This window comes from Notolabrus celidotus, chromosome 6 (genome assembly GCF_009762535.1).
Source record: "Notolabrus celidotus isolate fNotCel1 chromosome 6, fNotCel1.pri, whole genome shotgun sequence".
Lineage (NCBI taxonomy): Eukaryota > Metazoa > Chordata > Actinopteri > Labriformes > Labridae > Notolabrus > Notolabrus celidotus.
The window spans coordinates 4,985,995-5,005,533 of NC_048277.1; the positions used below are offsets into that span (position 1 = coordinate 4,985,995).

The window sequence follows — 19,539 nt, forward strand, 5'->3', positions numbered from 1 at the left end:
TCTTTTTTATTTCTTTAAAGAACAGTGTTCCGCTGAACTGACGAAAGATGGTAAGATTGATAATGATTGACGGTTTTCTCGATTTCAACCTTTCATCGGTCTGTAGGCTGATTTAATTCGTTCTGATGTGAAGTCTGGGTGCTGTTGAAGTGTGAGTGCTGTTGAAGTCTTCTTATTTCATGTATTTAGATACTGAAAATGTTTCGGCGTCAGGTGAAGCTTCGTGCTTACTGGAGAAAACTGAAGGCGTTTTTAAAGGTAAACTAATGAGCGTTTCTGATGTGTCTCCCCGAGTTGAGCAGGAAACGTCAACAGGGTTCCCACGCGTCCTGGAAAACCTGGAAAATAGTTGACTAGGTTTCCAGTACTGGAAAACACCTGGAAAATGGGAGAAAAAGTAAAATGTCCTGGAAAATCACAGATTGTCCTGGAAAATTATTCCAACATGACTGCGTGCGACCTGACAAAGTTAAAAAAAACACATCCCCATTCAACATTTGTGGCCATTTATTGTCATTTAGTTCTATTTAGGTCAATTTATGCACTGATCCTCGGATTATTATTTATTTATTTATTTCAGTAAGGCAGCTTCCAGATTCCTTTGCTGGCTCTTTTGTTTTTTTCTTAGCTAATTTTATATTTTTTGAGAAAATAGAAAGCTGAGATGAGAGTTGGCCATCATTGTTACTTGGTTGCACCAATAAAGTGAAGTGCTGTACATCTGTGGTTGCATTATTCTATAATCAATTTGCTATCATTTTTAAGCATGTAAGAGATGATTTCATGGATAGCCATAGACTTTCAATGTAGACTTCCACTGAGAGGAACATATTAGATTATTTAGGAACTAAATTTGGAACTTAATTTAGACTGTCATACCAGCTTGATCATCACTGAAAATGTCCTTGAAATGTCCTGGAAAATGATCTCTGGAAAAGAGTGGGAACCCTGGTCAAACTGCGATCTTCACAGCATTATTTTACTTCAGTAATATATTAAGATCCTTATGAGACCACATCAGGTGTGAACTCAATGATACTGATTGATACTGATCAGTAACTTGTATGATGTCTGAAATTCCTATCCCGGGTTATAATAAGGGGGTGGAAGGATCCTTCACAGTTACTTGAGTTACAGAGTGCTGATGGTTTGTTTTTAGTCCTGGACCCAGACTGTGGATAGAGAAGATAACTGGATTTCCCCTTTATGATATCACTCAGTTACATTTTAAGTGTCTGTAGATTTTATGTGGGCAACTTTGTGTGAATTTTTAATCTGGCTTTTAACTTGTAGTAATTTCCTTTTAGCCCTGGACTTCATTATTACTTTTACTTCTACTTTTATTACAATTGTTTAAGCAACGTCATTTATTTATTTTATTTTATTCTATCTTCTTCTTTTTTTCATTATTTTATTTTATTTTATTTTATTTTATTTTTGGACTTATTTTAATTGATTTTATTACATTTTTATTTTTTATTTTATTTGATGTCTTTATTTCGAACTTGTAAAAGTAAAATAGAAAAAACTATACATGTAAAAAAAGAAGAAATAGTTATACAAACAAACAAGTAAAATAGAAGAAGTAGTTATACAAACATACAAGTAAAAAAGAAGGAATAGTTACACAAAAAACCCCAAAATCACTCAGTTCCATTTGCAAGCACTGAAACATTTTACTTTTCATGGGCGAAAAAGAGTATGAAGAAGTTAAAAATGATCTAATCCTTCCCCTTTATTCACCATTTTATGACATTATAGGAGTGCATTCCTACAAAACAAATCTTCATCCCCTGTCTTCATACTTACGCAATCAAAAGCAAATCCCTGATGATTCTCAACACTTGTATTCCTCCTTGTACCTCATGAAAATGACTTCTTTACACCTCTTCCTGAACTGGATTATGTTGTTTCCCCAAACCTCAGCACAGTAACTGAGATCTGGTGAAATAAGTGAACAGTAGAGAATAAGTAGTGATTTATGATCCAGAATGTTCCTGGCTTTGGCCAGAACTGAAATGCTTCTGGACAGCTTGGATTGAACGTGTTTTATGTGAAGTTTCCAGCAAATGTTTTCATCTATTATTACACCAAGGAATTTATGTTCATGTAGTCTTTCTATGTTGACCCCCCCCCCAGTCTGTACTTGTATGTTATTGTTACATTTATTGTTTCCAAATACCATGATTTTTGTTTTATTTAAAGTTATTCATATCATATTCCTCTCTTGTTCTAGTCTTGTATCATTTTATCTATAGCTGTTTTCTGTCTCTGTTCTTTTGTGAAGCACTTCGGGCTGCATGCTTGAAAGGTGCTACATAAATAAAAATGAGTGGAGTTGAATGTTTAGTGTCCTCATTTCTAACGATATATGTTTTTACCTCAGAAAGTTCAGATAATCCTGTGATGTCTTTTTTCTCCAAAAGTTTTCCTACCTTCTTTTTATTGAAGTGAACATGATTTTTACAGATTCATTTGACATGTTAATAATTCAGTTTGTTATACTTTTTATTGCCCACCTATAAATTATTTGAATGCACGTTCATAACTTTATTTTCTCTTCTCTTTTCCGATGCAGACACTCTCGCTCCAGCGGCAGATGATGGAGAACCTCATCATAGCCAAAGCCAGACAGGATGCTGTATCCTTATGTTGTCAGTCTGTGTCCCATTTTCACTGTTTTAAACAAGTGTCCATGTTTTCTGTTGAGGGCTAGCTTCAAAACAAGCTTGTTACCTTTTTTTTTTTAGCTTTCTGAATCTCTTGTTTGGGCTCAGTGAGGGTGAGCTGGAGCAGAGACACAGCAGAAATGATCCACAGAGGAAATATGTGTGTAAAGGCTGAAGATCATGTTATATCTCTCATATCTACTCTGGCATGTGAGGCCTTATCAACTTCAAGGTTTTTGTTCCTAGGTCAGAAATGGTGAGTAACATTATTTAAATGTGAACCCCATGGCTTTAGTAGTTTTTAATTTCGTTAAAATACAATTACACAATGCAAGACGAGAGGAAGGCTCACACACATTTATGATTTTAAAATGTGGTTCCAGAGGTCATTTGAGATTTTTGCTCTGTTTTGGTCTGGATCTCCCAGTTTCACAGCCCTATGAAACCCAAACAGAGGCAATGTGTTTCAAAGTCTACCTTTAAACATGTTAATAACTTTATTTTAATATATTTTTGGGGGCTTTTAGTGCCTTTATTTAGAGGAGAGGACAGTGGATGGAATCAGTAATAAGGATTAGAGAGTAGGGATGAGCAAATGGCCAAGGGTGGGTCTTGAAACTGGGGCTGCTGCTTGAAGGGCTGTGGCCCCTACACGGGGTGTGCAATTTAACCTTTGAGCTAACTTTGTGCCCCAACATTCACGTTTAGACCATGTAAACCAGGGGTTCTCAAACTTTTCAGCCCATGACCCCCAAAATACCAGTGCCAAAGATTTGTGACCCCCACTGTCCCTCACAGTGATTTAATGTGGCTTCATTTAGCTGGTCTGCAGAAAATGACCCTACCTATATGATCATGTGTCTGTGTCATGTTTCCTGTGCTGTTATGAATTAACCTGCTGCTACTGATGCTTTTGCTAATTAACTGTTCTCTAACCCTAAACTTAGGAGTCATCTGGAGAAAAGAAAGGCAGAAAATTCATTACATTTTCTATTTTCAATATTTCTAATTTAGCTACTATTTTTGTCTATTTTTTCACTATGATGGTTAAAATGTACTATTTTTAGATAACTTAAAGAAAAACATTCTGGAAGACATCTCACGACCCCCTATTTGTGTCTCGCGACCTCGGAGGGGGTCCCGACCAATACTTTGGGAACCCCTGATGTAAACGACCCGATGACCAGTTTGTAAAAACGTGTTTTTTTGGCTGCAGGTTTTCAAAGTTTTTTGAGCTGTAAGAGTGACATGTCCCTGATTTAAACTCAAATCATCATCCCTGACGGCTGTTTCATGAGGGAACTATGATGTTCAGAAGTTTTCCCTTAACGATTGTTGCATCATTAGCTCCAGCGAAAGATGGAGGAGAGAAGACTAAGATTGCAGGAAGAGGCCAACAGGTACACCATGGTTCTCTCAAAAACCACTCAAGTAGGATAAAACTGTGTTCTGTCTTTAGCTGCTGCCGTCTTTCAATCCTTCCACTTTGTTACCACAACAAAAAGGAAAGCTTAGGTGAAGGTTATTAGCTGACTTGTGTGTTTTGAACAACTATTATCTTATATGCAACAATACGAATGGGTTATCAAATTATAATCTAGAATTATAAGGTTCATTTCTCTTTAATAAAGCACAGTTCTTTTTTTCGTGGTGCCTCAAATGAGGCCCTGATATCATTTTGTTAAATAGAAGTGCTCTGTCCCTTTAAGTGCTCAGTAGTGCACGTGTAAGACTCCTTTAAGAAACACAGCTGTCATCTATTGGTGTTGTTATCAAAGCTTAAGTCATTCAGTAAATGTATTGATCCCTCGTGCTCATACGCTTTGAAGGGAGGTTACTTCAGAGGTTGGTAAATACTGTGGTCCTACCAGAGCGTGTGTGTGTAAATACTTTTTGTCTGTGTTTGCCATCACAGGAGATTTGCAGCACCTGGAGCAATGACTGCAGAGGAGCAAGAGCAGCGTATCCTCTATACCAACGTCCTGGAGTACGAGCAGGACCATGTAAGTATATGAACATGTGAGATATTCTATAACGCTTCACGGTAAGTTATTCAAACATCTTTGTCTTTTTCAGGAGTGGCCCAAAATGTGGAAAGCCAAGATGAGGAAGAATCCAAGCGATGTGACTTTAGTGTCAGGACTTGTCTCCTACCTGCTCAGGTAACTGGCTGCAGCATGAGCAGTGAGATGACAGCTGTGTTCTAGCTTACACTGAGCATGTCTGAACTGGAGTTAACAGGCTCACACAAAACAGGGACTGGTTCTGTCAAAAAACTCTGTGGAGAGCTGATTTCACTGCTCAATGTGGGAACATCTTGAACAATAGTAGCCCTTCTGTACACGTAGAAATATTAGCATTATGAAAAGCAGGATTAAACTGGAAACAGCTCTAAACATACAGCAGGTCGGCATGAACTGGGTTCAGTTATTTATTTTGTGTTTACTGCTTCTACAAGACTTGCTTTGGGAAAAGGGTTACTGAGAGGTGCTCAAGAGGTCAAATCAGGAAGGACATGTGCATTATTTTCTTACGAGCTGGCTCCAGTAGTAACTCAGGCTCGCTGGTACACACACTCAAGATATTATATGACAAAGAAATACGTGTGCATGAACAAAAACTTTCTTCATAGAGTTACAGTCTTACTTCTATACACTATAGATTCCAGTGGACATGTGCTCATCTATCTACAGGATGATGTCAAACTCCTGTCCCACTATTTGTTATAGACATTCAATTCTGTTGAGTCAGAGAAATTGATTAACTCATTGATTTCCATTGCACTATGTCCTCAGCCGGTCCGACCACCCAGTGGTGAAGCTACTGAGGAAACACCAGTACCGGATTTACAACAAGCTCTACCCCATCGTCAGTAAAGGCCTGCCGCAGAGTCCGGCCCTGCAGCTGAGGCCTTCTCGCAGTACTCACAACTTGCTTCATCCAGGTAGGGTCAGAGGCGGGTGTTTGTGAGGCAGGTTAACTGGGTTCACATTTATTTTGTTCTTTTTCTCAGTTTTGGACAATTTTAAATTCCTAGAAGCTGTTAGAAAATCCTTCACACATCAGGGCATGCTCAGAATTTCCTGCAGAGTGAAAGGTGAGACAGTCTGTGCCCTTCTCACCAGTGAGTCAGTTTTTTGACCCCGGGTTAGACTGTTATGAGAAGGGTTGGGGGACTTGACAATCAGAACCAAACTTCTGTAAGCACACAGCCAAAGTATCATACGCTTTGTAATGCACTGATGAGTAGATTTTTTATATGCACCCCTAGCAAATAGCTTCTTTGGGCCATGCTGCAAGCAAGGTTTAAAACATGTACAACCCCAATTCCAATGAAGTTGGGACGTTGTGTAAAACGTAAATAAAAACAGAATACAATGATTTGCAAATCCTTTTCAACCTATATTCAATTGACTACACTAAAAAGAAAAGATATTTAATATTCAAACTGATAAACGTTATTGTTTTTTGGCAAATATTCACTCATTTTGATTTTGATGCCTGCAACACGTTCCAAAAAAGCTGGGACAGGGGCAACAAAAGACTGGGAAAGTTGAGAATGCTCCAAAACACCTGTTTGGAACATTCCACAGGTGAACAGGTTAATTGTAAACAGTTGAGTGTCATGTTTTGGGTATAAAAGGAGCATCCCCAAAAGGCTCAGTTGATCACAAGCAAGGATGGGGCGAGGTTCACCACTTTGTGAACAACTGCGTGAGCAAATAGTCCAACAGTTTAAGAACAACTTTCTCAATGTACAGTTACAAGGAATTTAGGGGTTTCATCATCTACGGTTCAAAATATCATCAAAAGATTCAGAGAATCTGGAGAAATCTCTGCACGAGTGGCAAGGCTGAAAACCAACATTAAGTGCCCGTGACCTTCGATCCCTCAGGCGGCACTGCATTAAACCCAACATCATTGTGTAAAGGATATTGCCACGTGGGCTCAGGAACACTTCAGAAAACCATTGTCAGTTAACACAGTTCGTCGCTACATCTACAAATGCAAGTTAAAACTCTACCATGCAAAGTGAATGCCATATGTCAACCACACCCAGAAGTGCTGCCAGCTTCTCTGGGCCAAAGCTCATCTGAGATGGACTGATGCAAAGTGGAAATGTGTGCTGTGGTCTGACGGGAAAGAATTCCACCTCCACAGCTTCAACAGTTAGTGACCTCCAACTTCACTGGAATTGGGGTTGTACTACACAAGGCATGCTGAGGCATTGTATAACAACAGGCTCAGTCATCATTCATTCTCAATATAGGTTGCTCATTATAATGAACACATTTCTTTATTCTTAAATGTTTGTTCCTCACAGAGACCCCAGGGAAGCCAGTCAGGACTGGGCCCAGCAGCATCGGTGGCCAGAGCCTCAGCACCGGCTCTTCCCCCTCACTTTCTCACGACCTCCAAACAAACTACGACGACGAGGAAGGGGAGGAGCCTCGTCCCCCTGTGCCAGTTAACCGGGAGAACTCGTTTGAGGACCTGGAACAGTTTCTGACCCAGTTAGACTGGGCCGAGCCTCATGGCAGCATAGAAGAAACTGGCTCAGATTCAGAGCAGACCAGTGATCACCCCGTACATCAGGTGCAGGAGGAGGGAGGCTTTCAGGAGCAGGAGATGAGAGCGCTGACAGAACACCTGAAGACCGTTGTCAAAGATATTCACATCGCAATTGGTGAGCATGATGAGAGCTGATGGATGTGTGTTTGCATGAGTGTAAGGAGCCAGTCTGGCTTTTTACAGGAATAATTTCTATTATTGAAAACAAATACTTGACTGAGTTTCATGAACAGTCAGAGTAAACGTGTCTGGATGATGATTCTTAAAGTGCTTCTTGATGTTTCAGATCAGCTTCTGTCCCTGTGTCTGCTGTCGTTTGAGAGTCTGAACACAGCCGCCTCTAAAGACCTGTGTCTGGCCAGCATAGAGGAAGCCTTCTTCACGCCCCTGTGGAGCGCCCTGGTAGCTCTTTTCAGGTAGAACGGCTTTAATACTTCTGACCTGAAACAGGTTTTCATAATAAGAGGAGTTTCCCCTAACAGGTCATATTTCACACTGCTTTCTAAGAGCTGGGTTGCTCTGTGACCTTCTTTTACCCTGCTGAAGCACTGGTTTGAACAGAGTAATTTGACTTTTTCTGCTTCCAGATGTTTCCTGTCATACAAACAGAAAAATGAATGAGGGTTGTTGGGTTTACTTGGAGTCCCAGCAAACGAAAAGTTTTTATTTTGCCATTTTGAAGCTTATCCAAAACTTGTAAAGACCCAATGTGATCCAAAGAGAACAAGAGAGCACACCCCTCAGTGAGCTGCAACACAAAGGGACATAAAAGAGTATCAGGTTGTGTTTGAATACATGAACTCTCTGTTAGTTGTTATTTGTGCAGACATTTTTGAAATTGTAGCACCAATATGTACACAGTAAGGCTGTATTCAAAGTTATTATTAAGGTTAGACCGACATGCTATAAATACAGTGTGTGTCTTTCAGTGACCAGCATGTGGCAGCACTGCTCCACGTGTCACACTCTTCTCAGATGCTGCTGCTGTACTTCAAATTGCCCTCAAATAGTTTTCAGTTTAATCACTTTTGAACAGTTAACATAAGTGACTGTTATTTAAATGTACATGCACCTCTTTGTGGCTGGTCATGCAATGCTGTCTACAAATGTGCTGTGCTATTATATTTACTGTTCAAAAACTCTGTGTTAATAAAAACAGGTTTTGATGATTTGCAAATCATTGAAACCCTACGTTTGATTGAAAATAGTACAAAGTCTATATAGCAAATGTTAAAACTAAAATAAGTGTCCTAAGAGATATAGATGTTAATTTTGAATTTGATTGCAGCCACATGTTTCAAAACAGTTTGGACAGGGGCATGTTTATAATCATGTTGGATCTAATTTTGTTCTAACAACACTCTTTAAATGTTTGAGAACCCAGGAGACCAGTGTCTGGAGTTTAAAGTGAAATGTCCCGCTCTTGCCTGATATAGGATTTCAGCTGCTCAACAGTTCAGGGTCTCCTTTGTCATATCTTTCGTTTCATGATGTGCCAAATTTTTTCAATAGGGGACATGTTGAGGCGACAAGCAGGCCAGTTTAACACCGGACTCTTCTACTGCAGAGCCATGCTGTTGTACTTGCATCCCCATTAGATCACATATACATATACTGCCTTTTAAAATAGTGTGCTGATAAAAAGCCGGGTTGTCTCTCTTCTCTTGTGGCGTTCATGATTTCCAAGAAGAATGTCAGATTTTGATTGGTGCAACCACAGGATAGTTTTCCACTTCACCTCAGGCCATCAAAATGACTGTTAAGGTGAAATGGCGTGATAACAAAGCCTCTGATTAATTTCCTGCCCATTTTCTTGAAAGTAAAGCCTTTGAGTTTGGTCAAAGCAATAAAATAAAGAAAGATTCAAGTTTTTTTTATGCCTCGAAATTAAAAAAGACAAAAAAGTATGCAAGGCACTACAATCAATCAATCAGGTTTTATTTATAAATTGCTTTTCATACAATTACATTGTAACACAAAGTGCTGTTCATAAAATCAACTTAAAATAGAATAAATTAAGAGAAAGATATAAAAAAGACCCCCCATCCTAATCCCAACCCCAGCCCTGACCCCAAACCCACCCACAATCCTAAGGTTAAGAACACAATATATACAACAACAATAATAAAAACAATAAAAATAAAATAAATCAATAAAAACATGAAAAATAAAAAAATAAGTTGCTGAACGAACTGAGGAAACGCTCTCATGATATCTTAATGAGGAAACGCTGGAGGTAAAATATGCTGTTAAAACTCAACACAGGAAATTTAAATCACCAAAATAAAATAAATTTCTGAAATATTAAACCATTAAAAGAAAATAAGATGCTTTACTTAAACAATAAAACAAATAAGTACATAAATAAATAAAATAGAATAAAAGTGACTAAAATTTGAACTAGATAATAAATAAATAAATGAATGAATAAAACTGTTATGAGAATGAAACTCAGTTAAAAGCGAGACCAAAAAGGTCAGTAACATGTGTTAGGCTAATAAGGTTTATTTTGGTGGACATTTCTCACAGACACACACATCTCTCTCCCTCTCACCAACATGCCTGCTGAGTGAGCTACACATGGACTGTAAGGGACTCTACAGAGAACAGAAAACAGAGACATCCAAATTCTTATTCAAGCTCCAGTCCCTCTGCCTACTGGCACAATATTAACAATAAGAAGAGCTGCCAGTTCTGCAAAGTGTTTCAAGAAGAGTTCATTTTTCTTTCACAGCATGTTATGAGGAAATGATCCAGCTGATTTGTGCTGCTCTGGAGCAGGTCTTTTGTTTTTCCTTTGGCTTGGGCAAGTGTTTCTGGATCGTGTTTGTATGGTTTCCTCTTTTCATGGTGCAGTTTAACCTGCAGCTCTGTGCCAGTGTTTGAGATGCTGGAGTTATGAAGCTGTGCTGCTGCTTTCAGCTTCCTCTGACTCTTAACAAACTGTGCAGCGGGCGGTGGTTTACTCCACATCAGACACTAAGGAACTAAACTGATTTATGACAAGAAATGAGTCTTTATTCGGATAACCTTCTTCCTCTTATTAGTGGTAGACCATGTTGACATTTTCTCTGTGTCTAGAAAAAACACTTGAATTACCCCCAGCTTTAATGACTGTTGTTCCCTCTCTGTGTTTCAAACTAGTCAGGTTGAATATTTAAGTTAATTCAAGTCTTGCTCTCCTGGAAACACTACTTGGAAAACAGTTAACATGAAGGATCACTGAATATATCAAAAGCACTGACTGACTCGCATTTTGGAGGAATATTACTGGTGTGCAAATTAAGTTTCAAAATCATGACTTCAGACTTAATAAGATTTGAGCAGTTGGTATTAAAATTCACACTCTGCTGTAAGAATAGAAAAACACAGTTTTTTCTACACTGCTGTAAACACGTTTATTTCTGCAGTAAACTTTAATAAGGGGTCTAACGGGGATTCAGTGGTTTTTGGAGCCAGCCTTAAGGAGCCGTAGTTTGTGGCACTTCTGCGTTGGCTTCATTTCTTTACCACTTTGTTTGAACCAACACTCAAAATTAGATCCTTCCAGCGCTCCTTGTTTTCTAAGTGACCTGCAGTGAAGTTACTATTGATGTTATCTTGAAATGCCTGACTGACCTGCACCCATTACATTTGTCACAGAAGGCAGTTATTGCAGCTTTGTCACAAATATGAAATAATTTAGAAACCTTTTGTTGCTGAAATCTGTTCCCTGCCTGTGTTTCAGTCCGGTGACCTCTCTTTCTTCTTCCTCTCTCAGGAAGGTCCACAGGGAGAAGGAGCAGGCCTTCGAGACGAGCATGAAGCTGTTCAAAGATGTTTCACCTGGAGATGTTGGTGTTCCCTCGAAACTATTCCCCACAGACCCTAGCACTCTGCAAGGTTCCTACCCCTACGAGTCTGCTGTTCAGGAGCTCATGCTGCTCATCACAGACTGCTGTCCACAAAGGAAGTTAGAATGTATTGGTGAGTCTAATTATGGGTTTGAACTAGTTTAGTACTTTAAAGGAGTGTCATAAGTCAATTCATTGAAGCATACACATAGTTTATGGAGTGAAGGAGTGGTGTGTTTTGGTTTTCTCACCATATTTACAGACTTTGTGTCAGGGGAACCCAACCCTTTTTTGTGTGCTGAGGTCTACTACAGTTCTAAAAAACACGCAGAGGTTCTGGTCTGCAGTAGTGGCCTTCCTCAATATTTATTAAACACAACAGAAACAGAAGTAAACCACATAAAGGTCAAATATGGAGTACTTTTAGAAGTTAGAAAGGCAAAAGTACATGTGTCTACCTTACAGGGATCTCTGGCACTGGGAGGAGGCAGCTAACTTTTTAGCTCACACACTTTCTGACTATGTAGAGCTGTTTTGGCTGGGATGTCCATTTCGTAGCGTTCTTGCACCATCTTAAAATGCTGCTCCAAGTTCCCCTTCTTCGGCAAGGCCACACTTGTTTTGCAGACGAGGCAAACGGACTTTGAATTCCAGAAAACAAAAAAATAGTCCTCCTCCCACTCAGGGTGAAAATAACATGTCTTTGCTGGTTTACTCCCTGCCATTTTTCGTGCTGTGAAAAGGGCACTGGCTAACTGAATGATGGACAGCTGTCACCTTCCAATCACAGCCATGCCCTGCCAGGTTGAGTCGCTTGGCAACGTACCCATAGTGCAGGCCTAGCACAACAGGTAGCCAATAGCTAAACTATGATGTGTTGAAGTTAGGTTTGTTTTTTTCTGTGATGTGTTCAGGTGTATAAGGATATGTTTGGAACAAACGAGTGCAAATACACTGATTGATGCCTCATTATTAGACGGAGGAAAAGTTTTTCCAGCGTCTCACGATCGACAGGGTATCAGTCTAAGATCGACAGGTCGATCGCAATCAACTGGTTGGACCCTACTGCTTTATATTTTTCTGCTTTTTATCTGGTTAATCCTGCAGAAACTCTCCTTTTATAACAAAGACAAAATCATTTTATTCATTCTTTCACATATCCTGAGAATGTATTCAGAGCTGATGAGATTTGACTTAAAGTGCAGTCTTTGCCTTTAATTGTCCAAATGTATCAAAGGTAAAGGTAATGTTCAGATAAATAAATAGACTGTATTTGTGTAGCTCTTTCTCTCGTCTTCTGACCTCTGAAAGCACTCTTACATTACACGTCCCATTCACCCGTTCACACCACATCCACACTCTGATGGTAGAGGCTGTTATGGAAAGAGCAGTATTAACTCATCTCATTCACACACTGCTGGCACAGCCACTCACCGGGGCAGTTTGGAGGTTAAGTGTGCTGTGAGAGGACACTTCGGCATGTGGACAGTGAAACCTGGGATCAAACCCTGAACGTTTAGATATATTGAAGACCCACTCTACCGCAGCTGCCGCACAACTATTTAGAACTAAGTTGACTTAAAGCAAGTATCCTGTTGTATCTGGCACCAAAACATCCGCCTCAGATCCTTTGAAGCCCTGTAAGTTGCACAGATGAGCCTCTGTGAACGTTACTTGTTTTTGTATCTCATCCCAGAGATGCTTGAGCAGATTAAGATCATGGGAACACCTTGAACTCTGTCATGGTCCTCAGACCTTTCTGAACCATGTTTGTTGCGTGGTAGGGCACATTATCTCAATGAAGGGACTGTAACAGCACAAAATACTGTTGCCATGAAAGGTTGCTCTGTGTCTGAAACAGCATCAAGGTAGGTTTTTCCTGGCAGAGTCACCTCTGTGTAAATGTCAGGGATTTAAGACTCTCAGCAGAATATTGCCCACACTGGATCATGCTGCCTGCCTTCTTAACGTGATGCTGCCTCAATGTTAGCACTCAGCAGCCTGTGGTGTCAGAACCCCCAAAACCAACAAAAAAAAGCTACACTTCACTTTGTATTTTAAGTCTTTGTGTAAATTATGTTTTTATTTATTACATATAAAATGTGAAAATTCTTTGTGTACCAACCTTCAATACTTTCCAATGCTTACTGTGAAAATCACATGAGTCCTGACATTTTGGAGATGCTCTCACCACTAGCAGTCTTACAATGTGTCCAACCACCAGTTCAAGCAGGGAATCATTACACTCTACTTCATGTACCTCCAATGTTGTGAATGTCATCGTACCCATATGTTGTGGCTGATTGTTGTATATTGATCATAGTCTAAGACATGGTTCATGTTGTCTCTGCTGTCTTACAGTGAGGACACTGCGGCTGATCTGTGCCTGCGCTGAGGATTACAGGTGTCTCCATGAAGTAGACTCTGCTCCTAAAACTGCTGCCATGTGAGTAAATCATCAGCTGCAACACGTACAAACTCCCTCAGTGATGTTCATATGTCTATAAACCATCAATTAACACACACACACCCTCATCATGCAAACAAGAAGCATCTCCAGGGTTAAAGTGAGAGAACACTCTGATAGTTCACTGATTTAGGCTCAGATCATTTTACAGTACAGCAGAGTCTTGTTTGATGGTTGTTTAGTTGAATCCTGGTTATGTCCCTGTCACACCTTAAAAAATTGGCAAGTACGCTGGCGTACATCACATAAGTTAAAGGTAAGTTTTTATAAGTTAAGAGCATGCTGAAGCACGCTGGTATACGTCGTAGTACGTATGCAGCGTATGGATCATACGTCCGGCATACCCCTGCCATAAGTTGTAGGTAAGTTATGCGATGGTTGACACACGTTCACACACGTAGAGCTGTGTGTCTGTGTGTGAGTGTGAGTGTGAGAAGCCATGGAGCCCTCACTCGGTGTCAAACAGCAGAGCCTCTGAAACAGAAGCTGAAGCCAGCATGTCAGAGTCTGGTGGTGTTCAACGATAAAGCTGTTGTTGTTGAATTCAATGAAGTTCAAAATGTGACGTTTTGAAAGCGCTGCAGTCAATAAGTGTAACTTGTTGTGTTCCTGCTGGTTTCACTCCTCTGACACTCTCCACAGAGTTTTTAAAGGTGACATATCATGCAAAATTGACTTTTTAATGGTTCTGTACCTGAAATATGTTTCCCTGGCATGTCTACAAACCCCCCGAGAATGAATAAAATACATTCTGCCCCTGTTCTGATTTCTCCACCTTTCTGTAAATGTGTGTGAAACGAGCCGTTTCAGACTTCCGTGTTTTTGTTACGTAACAACAATATCCGGTCTGTAACGGAGTCAGAGCTGGGAGCTTGTTCAGCCCATAGACTGTATAAAATACAACTCAACTCCTCCTCCGTTTTTCATTACCTGCACAAATGTGTGCTAACAAGGAGCTTAGGAGGGAGGCATGCTAGTTGTAGGCTGTCTTAATAAAGACAAAGGTCGGTTTTAGCGCTAGTTAGCATAGCTACATTTCGTAGCTGTAGCTGTAGCTGTAGCTGTAGCTGTAGCTGTAGCTGTAGCTGTAGCTGTAGCTGTAGCTGTAGCTGTAGCTGTAGCTGTGTACCAAGACATACGTCTACATACTGACAAATAAAACAACAAGAAACAAAGAATCTGTGACCAATCCTTCAGAAAGGTCCTGCTGCCTTTCTGGCAGAGGTCGGTTTTACTCCCCACGTCTGCAGATTTGAAGATCTAGTGGAGGATTTTTACTTATCATGGATAAGTGCTAGCGCTAGTTAGCATAGCCACATAGCTACATGTTCGTAGCTGTGTACCAAGACACATGTCTACATACTGATAAATAAAACAACAAGAAACACTAAATCTGTGACCAATCCTTCAGAAAGGTCCTGCTACAGGCGCCTCTCCGTCAGGATCAGATTCTGGATCAGATTCAGAGGGTTGAAGTAACGCGATCTCTGAGCAGCCGTGTATATTCAGCCAACATGTAAACATTAGATCAACGTGCCGGAGAGCCGAGGCACATCCACTTCTGGAGGGGGCGTGGTCAGAGAGAAAACAGAGTGTTCTGAGCAGGGCTGAAGAAGAGGGGTTTTCAGGCATGCCAAAATCTGATTTCAAAGTGTTTTTTTGAGCATAAACTTTAAAGACATGTTTTGGGGACCTCTTAGACCAATATATATTGATGAAAAAAGCGTGATATGTCACCTTTAATAACACACACCTTTTTTAATCACCAATGAAGAGCATCTCATTTCAAAACTTATACATCGTCATTAACAAGCGGCAGCCTTTTCATACAATTGGTCTGCATTATTACGCTGCCGCGCGCTTTGATACCAAAAAACTAGAGACAACTGTAGCTTCCTTTTTTTAATGTTATTGTCAATTTGATCCATCCATATCAAGTAAAAGCATCCTCTAGATGCAGAGTTATCATTTTTATTTATCTAAATTTTATGTCAAACTCCACATTGAGATGATTTTTTCACCCAGCTCTAATTACACTTCAAAATCCAGATCTGTTGATTTCATGCGTTTGATGGAGAGGGAATTACTGTCCCAATGAAAAGGCCCAAACATCATTTCAGGACTCTCTGCTGTGGTAGCTGCCCTGTCAGGTCTCATCAGTGCTCATATATGCCTGGCTCAGCAGGGGCTCTCCTAGGTCTATTGCCCCCTGTTGAGTGCCTCTTCCTGGCCCGGCCTAAAAGTGGGTCGTCGTGTCTGGATTTGGAACAGACCCAGGGTCCAACAACAGGCTTCGGCAAGAGTAGAAGAAAGGGGTTTGTGGAATCCGTGATGATGCACAGAGAGCCAGACAAAGGCTCAGTGGGTTGTTGTAGCACCCATAATTGAGAACATAAAGTGCACTGTGCACCCAATTTAAATTGTTCTGTGTTGACAAAGTTTGACTGAAGCCCTGACAAACACACGGATGCAGAGGAAGCTGTTTATCTTCTTGTTGTGTTTTCACATTATCCTCTGAACCACATCCAAGACGGAGAGCAGTGAGTCGCCTCTAATCAAACCTGTCACTCCCTAGTTTAACTGTCATCTATGAATTAATGGACCGAAAATATTTAGCATCAATATTGTACAAGCACAGATGGAGACTTTGAGTGAACACAACAGTAAACAAACTGGGAGCCAAAGTTTTTCATGGTGGGTGGGGGTCTCAGTCCTGGATCTGGATCATTCACTGGGTTGTTTGGAGAACCGGTATCAGGTTAGGGCTTTGAAAGAAGACTTACAAAGTTAAGATTAAGGCCCCTTGGACATGTGTATGTGCACATCATTACTTATTGTTACTATCATATGTTTGACGTCTAGCATGGCCCCCAAACTTCCAAAAGAAATGATGTCTTTGAGAGTTATGATATCCAGCCTTTCATTCAGTCCAGTTCTGATATTTATTAGATCCACTGATGTTATTTACCGTCTCCTGCTCCATATCTGTCTCTTTGTATCGTTGTGTGTATGAAGTGATCAGGGATGGCAGAGTTGAAGAGTTGAAGAGTTGGCTGGGCACAGTGCATCTCAAAGATCCCCCCCCTCCAAAAAGAGTAGTGATGAAAGATGTGTTGTTTACTCTCAGTATGTTAAAGTAAGCAACGGGCGAACAAAACATAGTTCCAAGAAATGAAAAGTGAATCATGCTGTGTGGACCCTGTTACCTGGAAACAGGACTGAAACATGGCAGCACCTCAGAGCATCAGTGTTTTTACTTGTTTACATCATAGAGACCAAGAATTCGATCATATCTGACATCTCTGTACATCTCTGTTATTGTTTGCAGTAAGATTGTATAAATCCGATCCAGCATTTCAGAGGAACCTCGGCACTCCTCGCTCATCATAGATTAGTTTGATTTGTACGATGTCACCATGGCCAGTGGCGATTCTTCTTAAACCCTGGTGAGAGTTTATTATGTGGACTTTGTGTTTTCTTGCCTGCAGTCTGCCAGTGTTGACATTTTTCCATCCTGACTGAGGCTCCTTACCGGCCCATATGTGACTACTTTTCAAATCTGGTTAATTAGAAGTCCAATCTATCATCAGGCTTCCTCTCTCGCGTGTGTCTGTGACTCACACTCAGTGTTTCCCATTAAGGCTTAGATTAATACTCTCCTGGTTTTGGATGTCTGGAGCTTTCTGGTTTCTGTTTGCAGGACAAACAGTAAAAGCAGCAAGAGTAATGTAATCCTCAACTTATCAGCTGAGGAGGTTAAGACTTTTATTGATCCCTCTAAACATCTGCATCCAAACACTTCCAGTCTTAGATCTGGTATTTTAACTCCAACTTCATCCACACCTTTCAAACAAGAAGAGCACATGAAGAAGGGAGTCCTTTATTGTTAAACTCCCAGAGGCTTTATAAATGTTAAATCAACGCCATGGGTTCAAAAGTTGGACTCAAATAGGATTTAAAACTGGATTAATAAAAACCCAAAGAGATTAGAATTTTTAGTCCACATGAGATACAAATAGAGACATAAATGATGCTCTGTAGAGTAACACACACTACCAGTCAAAAGTTTGGAAAACCTTCTCATTCAAGGGTTTGTATTTATTTTAATGATTGTAAACACTGTAGATTAATACTGAAGACATCAAAACTATGGAAGAACATATATGGAATTATTGAATGAACAAAAAAGTGTTAAACAAAGCAGAATATGTTTTATATTTTAGATTCTGTAAAGTAGCCCCCTTTTTCCTTCATGACAGCTTTGCACATTCTTGGTATTCTCTCAGTCTGCTTCATGAAGTGGTCTCCTGGAATGGTTTCTAATTAACATGAGCCTTGTCAAGAGTTCATTTGTAGAATGACTTGCCTTCTTAATGTGTTTGAGACCATCAGTTGTGTTGTTCAGAGGTAGGGTTAGTACACAATGGATAGCCCTATTTGACTACTGTTGTAATCCAGATTATGGCAAAACCAGATTATTTCATAGTTTTGATGTCTTCAGTATTAATCTACAATGTTGGAAATAATTAAAATAAATAAAAACCATTGAATGAGAAGGTGTGTCCAAACTCTGACTGGTAGTGTAGATTGATACAGAGATACATGAAGCCCTGAGCTGTATGAGCTCATCACAGAAATCCAAAGCTTGATCCGTAAAGCAACTGGACTACCAGTCCAAGCTTTGGATTACCATGACCTGGATGACTGAGAACCTTCACAGACTGATCACAGAAACATAAAGGTATCAGCTTGTTTTCCTAACTGAACCACTTTAAAAATGCTTTATTACAGAACTTACATCCCTGAGAACAAAGTCAGGCTAATTTTGGAATGCTATCATCCTACAGATTGTCATGCTGAGCACAATTTAAACTAATGTTATGTTTTTGTATAAATGGTTTTGTTTAAGAGACCAGCCTCTGAGAGCCTCTTGCTCAGTCTCATCTGTGTGAGACGAACATAAAATCATTCCAGCTATAAAAATGTACGTGATGGTCCCTTCATCAGTAAGCAGTGAGTTTTTGTCTGTAAACTCTGTCACATATCAGATTTGAAACATTGGATATCTCTTGATCTCATGTTTCTAAATGATTATAATTTTCTTCACACAGACGGCTCGTCGGCTTTCTGAAGTTCTTTCTATTTGAGCTGCATGTTCAACTCTCCTCATTGTTTTGTCCCGCTTACCTCACATAGCTTCTAATTTATAATCTCACACAATCAAACACACTTTATTGTACTCGCCCTCTTTTAATCACTGGACAGCATTTCCATTTTCGTCAGGTCTTTGTCCTTGACCACTTGGGTGCTCATTTGTTCTCTCGTGTGCTTTTGTCCACTCGCCTTTCTTTTCCCGCCGCTATTGTGTTTCTAAATTGGTCACCTCTCATCGCCAGTATCCTGTTAGAATTGTTTCCCCCCTGTCCATTACTGTTTTTATGACTTGTACGCTGAAAGCATCACACGACCAATAACGGAGCACACTCTGAAATCAGCGTTCAGCTTGTGGGAAGAGTGCATTGTATCCTTGGAATGCAGAGACACCAGTTTTTCGTGTGTGAGGATCAATGTGTGTGTGTTTACAGTAGTGAACTCAGGAGATTATAATTCAGGCTTGTGATTGTGCTTGTGAGGTCCAGCTCTCAGCGGTTACATGAGCCTGTCCAAACCCTCCAGAACCTGCAAGAGCAGGATATCCAGTTGCATGTAGTCGGGTCAGTCGAGGGCCAGCAACCTACCTTCTCACGCAAACTAGCAAGCCAGCAGCTAGCCCTGCGTGTGAGTCCTGATAAACAAATGGTCACTGTCTGCACACAGGGAGAATGCTATCAGACTGTCATCATCTCCCAGGCTGCAATTTGCCCTCCCTAAAGATCTCAGGGAGAGGGAAAAAAAGCTTTATCATTTCCCTCCCTGAACACTTATCCCATTAAGAGCTACATTTGATTTACTTTTCATTCAGCTCCCAGGAGTGCACATCACTCTCTGAACATGTCAC

The 19,539-nt window shown here is 40.2% G+C and overlaps 1 protein-coding gene across 1 annotated transcript in view; it reads left to right on the forward strand.

Moving 5' to 3' along the window:
- The window catches only part of vps9d1 (VPS9 domain containing 1), a 42,594-nt gene that overhangs the window by 13,284 nt on the left and 9,771 nt on the right, over positions 1–19,539 (forward strand). Inside the window, exons 6-14 of the mRNA XM_034685871.1 lie at positions 2,579–2,641; positions 4,017–4,069; positions 4,585–4,672; positions 4,746–4,831; positions 5,465–5,613; positions 6,994–7,356; positions 7,528–7,657; positions 11,002–11,207; positions 13,436–13,520. Of these exons, the coding sequence (XP_034541762.1) occupies positions 2,579–2,641; positions 4,017–4,069; positions 4,585–4,672; positions 4,746–4,831; positions 5,465–5,613; positions 6,994–7,356; positions 7,528–7,657; positions 11,002–11,207; positions 13,436–13,520 (1,223 nt within the window). The remainder of the gene's footprint in view (positions 1–2,578; positions 2,642–4,016; positions 4,070–4,584; positions 4,673–4,745; positions 4,832–5,464; positions 5,614–6,993; positions 7,357–7,527; positions 7,658–11,001; positions 11,208–13,435; positions 13,521–19,539) is intronic.